At 46.2% G+C, this 12992-nt stretch overlaps 1 protein-coding gene across 7 annotated transcripts in view; it reads left to right on the forward strand.

Moving 5' to 3' along the window:
- Positions 1-59: 59 nt before the first annotated feature.
- Positions 60-12992, forward strand: part of LOC105472500 (adenosine deaminase RNA specific B1) — a 135156-nt gene continuing 122223 nt past the window's right edge. The window contains exon 1 of one of the 7 annotated variants that reach the window (XM_011725814.3): positions 60-214. Coding sequence is in view for 5 of the 7 variants with exons in the window: in XM_024789991.2 (XP_024645759.2) it covers positions 491-515 (25 nt within the window). In the remaining 2 variants the exon portion in view is untranslated. Of the gene's footprint in view, positions 215-459; positions 516-7187; positions 7207-12992 lie in introns of those variants that run through there. The other 6 variants (XM_024789991.2, XM_071095816.1, XM_011725813.3 and 3 more) reach the window with 6 other exon arrangements.

Consider the following 12992-nt stretch of genomic DNA (forward strand, 5'->3'; position numbering starts at 1 on the left):
GGCTGAGGGGCTGAGGCGCTGAGGCGGCCGTGGCGGCGGCGGCGGCGGCTGCCAAGCGGCCAGATCGGCGGCCGGGGCTCCGGGCCGCGCGAGGCTACGGCCACGCCGTGCCGCTGCGCACAGCCGACGAGGCAGAACGCCGCCCGGCGCGGGACTGCGGCCGGAGCCTGGGGCGCGCGTGCGGAGGACCAGGCGCGGCGCGGCTGCGGCTGAGGTGAGGGCGGCGCGGGGCCGCGGCGGCTCGGGCGGGCGCGGGCTCCGGACCCCGCGGCGGCGGCGTTTATGTAAGCGCCGGGCAGGGGCTGGCGGCGGGGACGGGGCTGCGGGCCGTCCCGGGAGTGGAGGGCGCCTATGGGGAGGCGAGGCTGCCCCGGCACCGCCTCGCATCCACCCTCCCGGGGCGCCCGTCTGCTCCGGCGCTCGGCCCCCGGAGGAGGCTGCGCCCCGGGCGGCCCCGCGTCCCCTCCCGAGGGCGCCGAGTCCGCGTGGGATGCGCCGCGCCGCGGGGAGGGCAGGTGCGTCCGGACGAGGCTGCGCCCTGGGGACCGAGGCTGCGTTTTGGGGAGGGGACGGTGTGCCCCGGAGATCGGAGGCTGCCCCGGGTACAAGGCTGCGCTGGGGGACGGGAGGCTGCGCCCGGGGACGGGAGGCGATGTCCCTGGGGAGACGTTGCGCCCGGCATGGGACGCTGCGCGGGGGGGACGCCAGGCTGCCCCCGGGATGAGGCTGGGCCCGGGCAGGGGAGGCTGCCTTGTGAGGAGGGGACGCTGTGCCCCGGGCGTGGAGACTGCGCTGGGGACGAGGCTGCGCCCTGGACGGTCCTGCGTCTCCTCCCGAGGGCGCAGTGTCCGCGCGGGATGCTCTGAGCCGCGGGCGGCCCGGGGCGGGGAAGTTCCTGCGGGTGCCGGGCGTCTGCAGCGATCGGGAGCAATCTGGGGCAGTTGGGGGCCCGAGGTGACTTTTGACGTGTTCACATGAGGAGAAGGAAAATTACTGCGTGGTGGATGGGTGCGAGGGAAGGTGTCATATTGGACTGTGGATGCTGAAACGTATTGGAGTCCCAGTTTACACGCTGGAGAACCTAACCTAAAATGTGTTCCTGTCCAGATTTCTGTGTCGGAGATCTGCACCGTGGTGTTTAGTTTGTAGTTAATATTTTTGGGTAGCAAGTTTGGGCTGTTTACTTCTGATATAGGCATTTTATTTCCTTCTTACACTAACCATTATTGCATTCCATTCTCGAAGTATAACGAAAAGTGGCATGATATCAAACTTGTTTCTTTACGTTTAGTTCCGTGATTAAGATGATAGAACCGTAGTTTTTTTATTGAGAATACAAATATGTATTTAATCCTCTTTGTTTCCTCTTAAATTTAGCCGTATGTTTTATTGTTTCGAAAGGTGACACCCAGAGCTGCATTTTCCAAAACACTAGGCTGTCTTAAGAGCAGTTGTTCTTAGGAGATAGAAAAACTAATTGTCTTTTGATGACCATCTTTTCCTTGGGATTGAGACTGCTGTATCCTTTTTGCCTGCTGAGGGTTTCCCAGAGGGGAAAGGGAGAAGGAAGAAAGGGTAAAAGGTTGGCTGATACAGTTCGTTCTTGGATAAGAGAATTAACTGTCTCTCATTGCGCGGTTCCTCCAGAGGGCAGGGTCCACTATGCATGGACAGCCACAACAGGGGCTTGATAAATATTTGATGAGACAGGCTGAGCTGGGTGCCTATATCTTGCCTGTGGTGGAGAGGATGAACTCACACAAGCTTTGAAAGGAATGCATTGTCTGTGAGTGATGCCCTGTTAGATGTCTGAGGGTTCCTAAGACTGGGTATATCCCACTACATCGACATCAAATTTGAAGCTATAGTTGGAAAGGAAAAAAGGAGGCCCTCCTGCAGGGGCAGGGGCAGGGGCTTAAAGAGAATCGATCCAGCTCTGAGAAATTGATGACACATGCGTCTCTGGTGTGACATGTTCATGCAGGGAGGCCAAGGGGGAAGGATTAGCTATGAAGTGATAACATCATCCACAAAAAACATCGTGGCTCAGAGGCTAATTTCACTTCCTTGTGAATTTATGTGTTGTAAAGTATTTGAATTATTTTAGATTTTTGGAATAAGAATTTTTTTTAACTTCTATTTGTCCAGTGAATGCATAAAACAAACTTAATTCATTTGACAAATACTTGTCTGTGGCTTGTTATGTGCTAGGCCCTCCCTGTTTTAGGCCCTAGGAGATGCAATACTTAACAAGATAGGTAGAGATAAAAAATGCTTCTGGCATAAAGCAGTAGATTTGTATTGATAGGTTTAAAAAGATCAGCATGCATGCAATACCTACAGAAAGGTAAAACCTCATTCCACTCCATCCCTGGGCACTTGGTTCAAAGGCTGCACCCAGTTGTGTATTGTCCCAGCAAGAGTCAAAGTATGTACACAGTTGTATATGTTTTAACATATGACAAACATTGCTACAGTGGATATTCTTACACATGGGTACAAGCAAAGCCTACTAATTATTTATTATCAAAATTTATTAGCTGTACGTTTTACTTAAGAACTGGGTTTTATTCCCTTGAATGCTGTGATTAGCTCTGTGATCAAGTAGTATAATTTAAATAGATAGGAGGTAGTTAACTTTGGAGAGTAATAGATGAAGTTACATTTACCAGCCTATAAAAAAGTTAAGCAACGTTATCAAGCTTAGTTTGAAACCAAAAAGCTCAGAGAGGTCTAATTTTATTAGAAAACTCAATGGTTTTCTGTGTCAACTTTCTAAAATAGGAATTTCCAAATCTGTAATTTGGTGTGCTGGAAACGGTAGTGTTAAAAAAAAAACCTATATTATATTGTATATTCATAATACGCGAGGTAGGAAAAGCAAATAGGAAAATTAAAAATTGTCCAGTGAAGTCATTAAGATTTCTTCCTTATTCCTTGAGTGACTTTTCTTTCCAAGGCGACAACTTTTTATCTCGGGTGTGGACAGGGACAGCAAGGTAGCCCACAGAGGTTTTTGTGGCAGGGTCTTACTGCACCTTCCATTTGCAGAGTTTTGCTTCATCCATAGCTTGACAACTGTTGGGCTAGGACCATTAATATCAAATTATCACTTTTTTTTTTTTTTTGTAGTTTGATTAGTACTGCTTGCTGCACTTCTCCACCTGTATATCTATAAGATGTCCTAGGCATATACAAAGAAAAATGACTTTGGTTTTAGGTTTAACGTCTTTGTGATGGAACAGGAAGGGGAGTGAAAGTAACTCTGAGATACCTTTTATTTTTATTGGAAGTACAGTGAAATGGAAGCTCTACTTGCTTCTAGTTTGGTGATTTTGGAACCTGGTTCTATTTCATTTGCTTATTGATCCAACAGGCCTTCACCCATGCATCCTGGCCCAGGTACTGTTCTAGGTATTGGAGATTCAGGATGAGCCTGATGAGGAGAGTTCCTGCCCTCGAGCAGTTCATTTTCTTGGGAAGGAGAAGAGCAGTAAACAAGCATCTGGTATCCTGACTGCTTCGAAGGGCAAATGAGGCAGGGTAGGTAAGAGAAGGTCAAATAGGTGATGAGGATGGAGCGAGCTGGGCTGAGGTTGCGGCAGCAGCAGCCTCTCAGGCACAGGGACCTCTTAGGTGAAAGCCTTGGTTCCTGAGCCTCCTTGTAGTATGCTGGTCACCTCAGGGAGGCCATTACTGCCAGAGAGCTGGGCGAGTGGCAGGAAATGAGACGTGAGTGGAGGAGAGCTGCATCTTGGAGCACACAGGCTGTGGTAAGGAATTTAGATTTTAAGTGTGATGGGAAGCCTTAAGAGACCCTTTCTTCCTTCCTTGGGAATGACATGATCTGATTTATCTTTAAAAAGTACCACTCTGGCTGTTGGGCTTATGATATGCCAGGCTGTTTTAAGAGTTTTACATATATTAATTCACTTATTCTTATGACAGTCCAAAAAGTAGGCATTATTATCATTATTCCCCTGTTACAGGGGGGAATACCTAGGCACAGAGTGGTTAAGTGATTTACCCAAGGTCACACAGGAAGTGGCAATGGCAAGATGTACCCTTACCTCCTTACTGCAGCTTGCTTTTTTCACCTCCACTACTGCAGACTGGAGGAGGAATATCAGCAAGGAGATCATTTAGACTTTTGTGAAAGCTGGGTGACTGTACCGGCACCTCAGACCAGGGCGGAAGTGGTGAGATCAGATTCAGCCTACTGAATTTCAGCATTTGTAAGATGCCATCATTTTTAAGTTGCATTACCATTTTTTATGCTGCTAACAAAGGGAAAATGTAGCCAGCTAGATTGTGACACAATGCTTTCTTGTTACCCAGCATTCATTTATACTCATTGAAAGAGCTTAGACTAAGCATTGACTTTTAAAATCATATCATTCATGCACTTTCACAAAAAAGGAAAATACAAGTGAAATAAAGTAATTCTGAAATTTATTCACATCTAGAATCTGATTCTTCCAACTCAGCTTTTGACTTGGCGTTGGTGCCAGGTATGATATAGGGAAGTCTGGGAAGAGCCAGTGTTAGGATTTGAACATGTGGAGCTTGTGACTCTGGAAGGCAGCCCAGCTCAGCAGCTCCACTCAAGGGCCAGATCTGGAGGACGAGGGTTGGGTCATTGTGCAACTATTTCCTAGATGATCTTGAGCAAGCAGTCTAATCTTTCTGTGCTTCAGTTTTCTCATCTATAAATTAGGAAGAGTAAAAGCAACTTGTCAGAGTTGTTGAGTTGCTAATGTAAAGTGCCTGAAATAGTACCTGACTGACAGTATTTAACAGGGCTTACTTTGCTTATTATTTTTATGATTAGTCATCTGAGTAGAGAAAGGTGAATATGGATGGAAATTCAAGGTCAGGTTCAAGAAGAGGTTGGGGCCAAGTATGTAAATTTGGGAGTCATTTGCATATTGCTGATCTTTGAGGCGTACAGTATGGATACAGAAGAGCAGGAGATGAGGAATGACCTGGGAGCTTTTGGCAAGGTGTTCACATTGGGAGGGAGGGTCTAGCAATACCATTGAAAAGGGCTCTGTTTGAAGAAAGAAGAAACTAGTGAGAGTCTAGTGGCCTGGAAGCCAAGACACCAAGGGGTTCTTCTTATTCTTCGTTGGCTGGAGAGTTTCCTGTTGGCTTTGATAAGAGGTGGTTGTTAGTGACCTTGATAGGTTTGGAGTGGTGGGGAGAGGAAACAGAGAGAGTAGAAGTGGGAACATCAGTGTAGATGACTATCTGTTAAAAGGGAAGAGTCATGGGATGGTGGCTGGAGGGGACTTGGGCACAGGAAGTTTTTATTTGTATTTTTAAATGTTTATGAGCTAACAGGAATGATCCAGTAGAGGGAAACATTTATAATATGCCAGGAAAGAGGATAATGTTGGAGCCAAGTCCTTGAGAAGGTGAGAGGGAGGCAGGAAGAGCAGGGATGCTCAGCTCCAGAAGGGAGGCAGGACTTCAGGAGGGAGGCGGGACTTCTGCGTGTGGGAGCCTGGACTGAGAAATATGCCTCAAGACATGCTGCCCTTTTGAAAGGAGGATAGAAAATAAATCATGGTGGTGTCCTCAGCCCTGAAAAGTTGGGAATCTCACCCTAGGACTCAGGATCCAGATTCTTACCAGCTTATGCTGAACATGTCATGGGGCATACTTACAGAAAGATACATGTGGAAATGGAGTTTTTTATTTATTTAAAAAATTCACTTTTCTCTAAAAGTATTGTTACCTGGAGGTTGTCACCTTTATTCGCCAAACTCAGTACTCAGAGGACTAGAAAACTTCGTGCCTGATTTGTTCTTGATTTGTCTAGCTGGGAATTTCAGTTTCGCATTTAAGATGACTCCCTCACCAATCCTACCCCCAGAGGAAAGCAAGTATTGTTGCTTTGGGCCTGTTGCATGTATATGTTTATGTTCCACTGGGTCAGCAGCATTCAGTGAAATAAAGTTGCCTGTTAACTTGGTAAAATATCTTAACTGCATGAGTTTTGATTTGTTTTTGTGATTATTTGATTTTTTCAGGTTTGGAGTTTCAGAACACCCATCTTCTTAGTAGTTCAGCCAATGCGATGAAAGGCAAAGAAGCCTTTCCCAGCTTCCTTGCATTCTCTCCATCATCTGTGCAGTGGAGAGTAGTTCCCATTGCTGTGGAAACATTTTCCCTTCGCTCTTTTCTCTCAGGGGCAGGCTTTCCTGAGTGCCTGCTCTGTGTGAGTCATCGTGGGAGGATGCGGTGGAGAAGGACAGAGAGGAGGTCTGTGCCTCTTTGAGCTGACGTTCTGGTGGGGAAACTAAACAGATCACAGAGGCAGACACCATGTCTCACAACTACACACAGACCTGGCTTATCATGGTTCCAGTAATAATTTTTGACTTGACCGTGGTACCCATACAGTCATTCTGTTTCTCACTTTCCGCATAGCATTCAATAGATTGCCTGCGATATTAAGTACTTTATTATAAAACAGGCTTTGTATTAGATGATTTTGTCCAACTGTAGGCTAATGTGAGTGTTCTGAGCACCTTTTAGGTAGGCTAGGCTAAGCTTTGATGTTTGGTAGGGTAGGTGTAATGAATGCTTTTTCAGATTAGGATGTTTTCAACTTGTAATGGGTTCATGGGATTGGAACTCCACCATCAGTCAAGCAGCCCCTGTGCTATCTTTATCATCATGACTGAAGAGATGCAGCTGAGATAGATGGCATCAGAGGGTGGCTCCTGGTGGAGGCATGATGTTCTGGGAAGGCCTCTCTGAGTGCGATGTGGTATGCTGAGGCCCAAAGGGAGAGAATGAGCTCATGTCAGGAGTGGGGACAGCAGCCTTCTGGGTAGAAGGATAGCCTGCCAGAGGGCCTGCTTATTAGAGGGGCCAGGATAGAACCAGAACCATTGTCCAGTCAGGGGCTGGGAGGTGAGGCTGGAGAGACACGTGGGCCAGGTGCTGCAGACTCAGAGTGCTTTCAGCCAGGGGGTGAAGAAGTGCAAGAGAAAGAATGGAGGCCTGGGTTGGCGCTTTTGCCATGATTTCGTGGGGCAGAGGTGGCAGAGCTGGAGAAAAGAGAGCAGTTGTGAATTCTTGGTTGTGGGCAATAGATTGGGTCTTGGAGACAAGGGAAGTGGAGGGACCAAGAAGTGCTCTTGGAACTCTTTGGATGGTAATGATGTGATGCCGCCGTGTTCCAGAGGATCTCAGGTGAGGAGTCTTCAACTATAGACCTCATTTTATATTGGGTTCTGTTTGATTCTGCAAAGCAGTTGTCACCGCATATGTGACTTGCAGAATATTTGTATAGATACTCCTCAACTTACGATGAGGTTCATAACTTGAATATATTGTAAGTTGAAAATACATTTAATACACCTAACGTTCAAAATTCAATGTACACTTTCTAGTAAATGTGTGTCACTTTCACACCATCATAAAGTAAAAAAAATGTAAGTCAGACTGTTGTAAGCCAGGGTCTGTCTGTACCTTCCCACGGCCTACAAAATTTGTAATACATTGTTTGTAAAACACAGACACATGCATTTAAACTTTTATTAGGTAGAACTGGCTCTTCTTCAGGGTCCTTGTAATTAAGTTATTCCTCACGACAGTCTTGTAGGAGGTCTCATTACCCCTATTTATCAGATCAGGAAACTGATGCTAAGAGGCTCAGTGACGTCCTAGGAAAGCTGGATAATATTTAACATTTATTAAGCTCTTACTATGTGTCAGACATGGTAAAGTGGGTTTAATCTAGTTTAATCCTCATGATGATCTTAGGATGTTGCTATTAAGGGTCATTGTCATCATCCCTTTTTACTGATAACACTGGCCTGGCTTACCTTAGTAGCCTCTTAACAGATCTCTTCTTCCACTCCTGGTCTCCTTCAGTCTGTTCTTGACCAGCAGTCAGATCTGAGTCTCTACATGGAAGACATCACGTCATTCTCCTGCTCAGAGTCCCCCTGCAGCCTTCTTTCCTGCTGTCCCTTCCTGCCACTCAGAGCCATGGCTCCAGCTGTCTTGGGGCCTATAGCTAGCCCTCACTTCAGTGTTCACACACCGCTGTGTGCTATGTGCCCTGCTCACCATTCTGTTTATTTCTGCCATCTGTACCCACCACTCCCTTCCTCCCCACACAGCCTGCCTGGCCAGAATGGAAGCCTCAGGAAGGCAGGGCTATTGCTCTGAATCTGTCCTGAGGGCTCAGAGCAATGCCTGGCAGACAGACACTTGTAAGCCTTTGCTGAAGGAGAGAATAACTTTAACTTACTTTTTCTGTAGGTAATAAGTAGTAGAACCAGCATTAAGTTTATCTGCTTCTGAAAACATATGCTTTTGCTGCCTCCCTACACTGCCCCCCATCCTATTGTACTTGGTGAATCAGTCACATATTTATGCCCCATATGTCTGTGTTATCTCCAGATTTCCACGCTTGTCTATGTAGAATATAAACATTTACAAAACATTCAAAATTATTATAAAACCATAAAATGTGACATAGTAAATTATCTGTTGAAAACAGGGAGGCCACATCCTGAAAAAGTAGCTCTGTCCTGCCAGCATCATTTTAACCCCATTTGGACAAGATACAGTTGAAATACATTCTCTGAAGTAATAGTTATAACTACATCTTGACAGAAACAAGAATATTTCGAATAATTCTGGGAGGATTCAGGAAAAAGCAGCCAAATAAAATGAAAAAATACGTTTGATTTGGCCGGGTGCGGTGGCTCACACCTGTAATCCCAGCACTTTGGGAGGCCAAGGCAGGCGGATCACAAGGTCAGGAGATCGAGACCATCCTGGCTAACACGGTGAAACCCTGTCTCTACTAAAAATACAAAAAATTAGCCGGGCGCGGTTGCGGGTGCCTGTAGTCCCAGCAAGTCGGGAAGCTGATGCAGGAGAATGGCAGGAACCCGGGAGGCGGAGCTTGCAGTGAGCTGAGATCACGCCACTGCCCTCCAGCCAGGAGGACAGAGCGAGACTCCCGTCTCAAAAAAAAAAAAAAAAAAAAAAAAAGTTTGATTCAACTGTGGAGGCTTAAAGGAATTACACATCTTTTTTGTTTTTTTGTGACAGCGTCTTGCTTTGTTGCTCACGCTAGAGTACAGTGGTACAATCATAGCTTACTGTAGCCACAACCTCCCGGGTTCAAGCGATCCTCCTGCCTCAGTCTCAGCCTCCTAGGTAGCTGAGTCTACAGGTGGATGCCACCACACCCAGCTAATTTTTGTATTTTTTGTAGAGACAGGGTTTTACCGTGTTGCCTAGGTTGGTCTCGAGCTCCTGGACTCAAGGGATCCAATTGCCTTGGCCTCCCAAATTGCTGGGATTACAGGTGGAGCCATTGTACCTGGCCAAGAAAGCATCTCTTATAAGCTGTTTTTGGTCAAGGAGCAAATAGGAAAGTGTCCCAGAATTTGGGAGATCAGGAATGCAATACCAGCCCTGCTTCTGAACAGGATGGTGCATTCTCTTCATGGCTGTGCTGTGGGCTCCTTGGATGTGGAATGAGGGCAGTTGAATTGCTTGTTGCCGAGGTTCTCTCCATTTCTAGAAGACTGTTGTAAGTCAGAGTCAAATAATCATTCATTCAGTTATCCAACCAATATTCATCGTAGAACCTATGTGTAGTCCTGTGTAATGTAGGTGGTGCTACGCCACTTCCTGCCATGGCTGCCGAGGCTCACGCGAGGCTGGCACTTGACACAGAGTCATGTCCCTTTTCTTGACTCAGTAACTGTGGAAAAAGGTGAGGTATAGGAAGGGAGGGCATAGGCCTTAGGGGTTAAGCAGGCTTAGGTGGCAGGATCTAGAGGGTTGGAATGATGGATTCAGAGTCCAATAGAAAACATGAAACTCTAGGGGATTAGAATTGATCCCTTTCTCTGTTTCCTCAGTCTTGGGGGGACTAGACTGTGTTAGTTGTCTTGAATTAAATGGAGCAGGGATTTTTTTTCACTTCTGTAAGTCCAGAGCTTATCATAAGCAACCAGAGGTAATTCAATAGTAGTTAATATTTCATTAACCCTCACTTCTAAAATTATAAAGCTAGAAGTGGAGGTCTTTAACATATACATCAGTCAGGCTGGAGAGTAAGTTGGAAAGTTGCATTTTATTCCTGTGTGTTTACATATGGCAGTGCACATAAACCCAGTTTTGTTTCTTTTTCTTTGATTAGTAACAGTTGGGCACAATGTGTCCAACTCACCCAGTGTTAAGTCACTTAGAGTGAGTTGATTTCCTTGAAAAAAGGAATCTTTTCAAGGATGTCAAGTGGCTTCTCGTGGTCTTCGTGAGGCTCTGGAGTCAGGCACAATACCTGGTTACCCTGGGACCATGTGCAGTGAGCCTGGGCTGCCGGATGCCGCTGGTGGGCCCTCTGCCCGCTGCTGCATCCCCAAGCCCTCTCCTGTCTCATTGTTTTCCCTTTTCAGGAATAGATTCCACTAGGGACCTGCTCCCTCCAATTTCTGTCATTTGAGGTGAGGTTTTGTGTGGGTTCATCTGACTGGCTGAGTGCACCCTGGCTGTGAGAACAGGAAATAGAATTCTGGCTTTTGTCTTAGGGATGTCCCCAGGTAGAGAGAGGGGATTCAAAAGATGCTGGGGAGCTACAGATGTGACCTCTGACCTCTACATGAAGAATGGTGGGAAACAGTGTTAATCTACACATTTCACTTGGTTTAGACCTAAGCATAAATAGCATGAAGTCAATCTAAACAGAGGTTAGAGTTTCCAGAGACTTCAGCGCCCCGGCTGCAGTTAAACAGCAATTATTTGACTCTTTACGTCCCCTCTATTCTAGATATGAATGAAAGTAGTCACATCAAATGCATATTTATTAGTCTTGGTCATTTTGAATTTGAGTCCTTTACATACTGTGTATTTATGTACCCAGGAGCAGAGCAGGTTAAAAGTGACATCTTCTAACTTCTACTCTGGAATTTTTTCCCTCCACACTTTTTGGTGTCACGTAGTAGATGTTTTCACCCACATGCAGGTGAATGAGTGACATATTTATCTCGTTCATAGTGAAGCTTTCTATTCTTTAATTTTATCCCTCTAATGAAACTGTGAGGAATTGATTATATTTACACAGAAAGGGCTGGTGTCACGTGAACCTACAGGAAGTCATTGAGCACATGCCTGTCCCGCAGAACTGACATATAGCGTCCTGTGCAGCTCACCTTGAATTCTCCATGCACGAATTAGCCATAGGCGCGTGTTGTGTGTGGCACAGGCAATAAGTGCCTGCTAGATTTTAGTTCTGTTTATCGCTGGAAGCACTTGCTGTAGGAAAAGTAAGGTTTTTTTTCCTTTATTTGACAATGATTTTGAGCTATGCTGTAGACTGGAAAAGGCAGGCTTTGATTCGCCAGACACTGCTTGCTATGTGTGAAGCCGGGATAGGGCGATGCTGTTGGACAGAAGACCTACCTGCCCTGTGTGCCTTTTCACACTGCATCGAGAATTTATCTAGATGATTTCCTGGGCTTATTGATCGTTGAAGGAAACAATGCAAATTGCAAGTTGTGATCAAATAATGCTTTGAGTGTTCACCTTTTTAGAATGCTCTGGGAAAATATGGGCGGAAAATAAACCACAGGAAAGGCATTCTAAGGCGGTTTTGTTTTGTTTTAAACAGCTACCATGAAATGCACCCTCTGTAAGAGGACAATTCAGTGATTTTCTGAATGTCTGAGTTGTGCGGACATCACTACAGCCTAGTTCTTGAACACTCCCATCACCCCAAATGCTCCCTGTGCTTGTCTACAGTTGATTCGCACTCTCAGCCCAGCCACCGGCAACCACTCAGGCAGCCCGCCTGCTCTTTCCACATGTGCCTTGCAGACGTTTCACAGGAAGCAACTCATGTCCTGTGTAGTTGTTTGCATCAGGCTTTCACTTAACATGTTTTTCAGGTACATCCGTGTTGTAGCACGTATCAGTAGCTTGTTCCTTTTACTAGTATTGGCATAGCATGTTCGTTTATCCCGCTCCAGCGATGGACTTTGGGTTGTTTCTGCATTTTGGCCGTTATGAATCATGTGACTTTGAACATTAGCAAGCACGTCTGTGTGTGGATGTGTATTTTCATTTCTCATAGGTAGATTCCTAGGTGTTCATAGGAGCTTCGAAATGGAGTTTAAGACAGAAGTCTTTGTTTGATATTGATAATGCTAGCAAGGGCCATTTATTTGGTTTCCGATGGCTTGCTCTTGAAGTCTGTCTCTGTGAGGTGCACGGTGCTTCTTGAATTGTATGAACCTGTTTCTTCTAGGATGAAACATGGTTATAATGTGGAGCAGCGGCTATTAGCATTTCTTAAGGTGACCACCCTTTGTTGGTGCACACTATTAGGTTCTCAACAGATGAGTTCTTCCCTGGTGTTTGATGTTTCCCCCCAACTTATCAGAAGAGGAAGTCAATGAAGTACTGATGGGCATATTAAAACCACATTCAACCTACAACACCACATAAACACTTACCCTTTGACCCAGCAATTCTACTTCTAGGAATCCTTCCAGAAGATAGACCTCCAACAATATGAAAATACGCTGGGAATAACCTAAATATCCATATGCAGGAGAAGGTTGAGTAAACTCTGGTATAGCCACACAACCACATCCACTGTTGAGGATGACCTCTGTGAATTGGTTCGAGGTGGTTTTCAGGGCACGCGGATGTGAACAAGGCAAATGCCAAAGAACATCTAAATGCTGCCCTTGACGTGAGAAGAAGGGGATGCAGGAAAACACATGCTCCCTGCACACTTGTGCAGAGGAGATACGGGAGGGCAGAGCCAGAAACAAAAGAGATGGCGACTGCAGAGGGCGAGGGGACGGAGGAGGAGTGGGTGCCGGGTCGTAGGTGGGGTGCAGAGGGCGAGGGGGTGGGGAAGTGGTGTGGGTGCTGGGTCGTAGGTGGGGGGCAGTGCTGCTCTCAGTACACCTTTTAGTGTGGCCCAGCTGTTGAAACCATAG

This window comes from Macaca nemestrina, chromosome 4 (assembly GCF_043159975.1).
Source record: "Macaca nemestrina isolate mMacNem1 chromosome 4, mMacNem.hap1, whole genome shotgun sequence".
Classification (NCBI taxonomy): domain Eukaryota; kingdom Metazoa; phylum Chordata; class Mammalia; order Primates; family Cercopithecidae; genus Macaca; species Macaca nemestrina.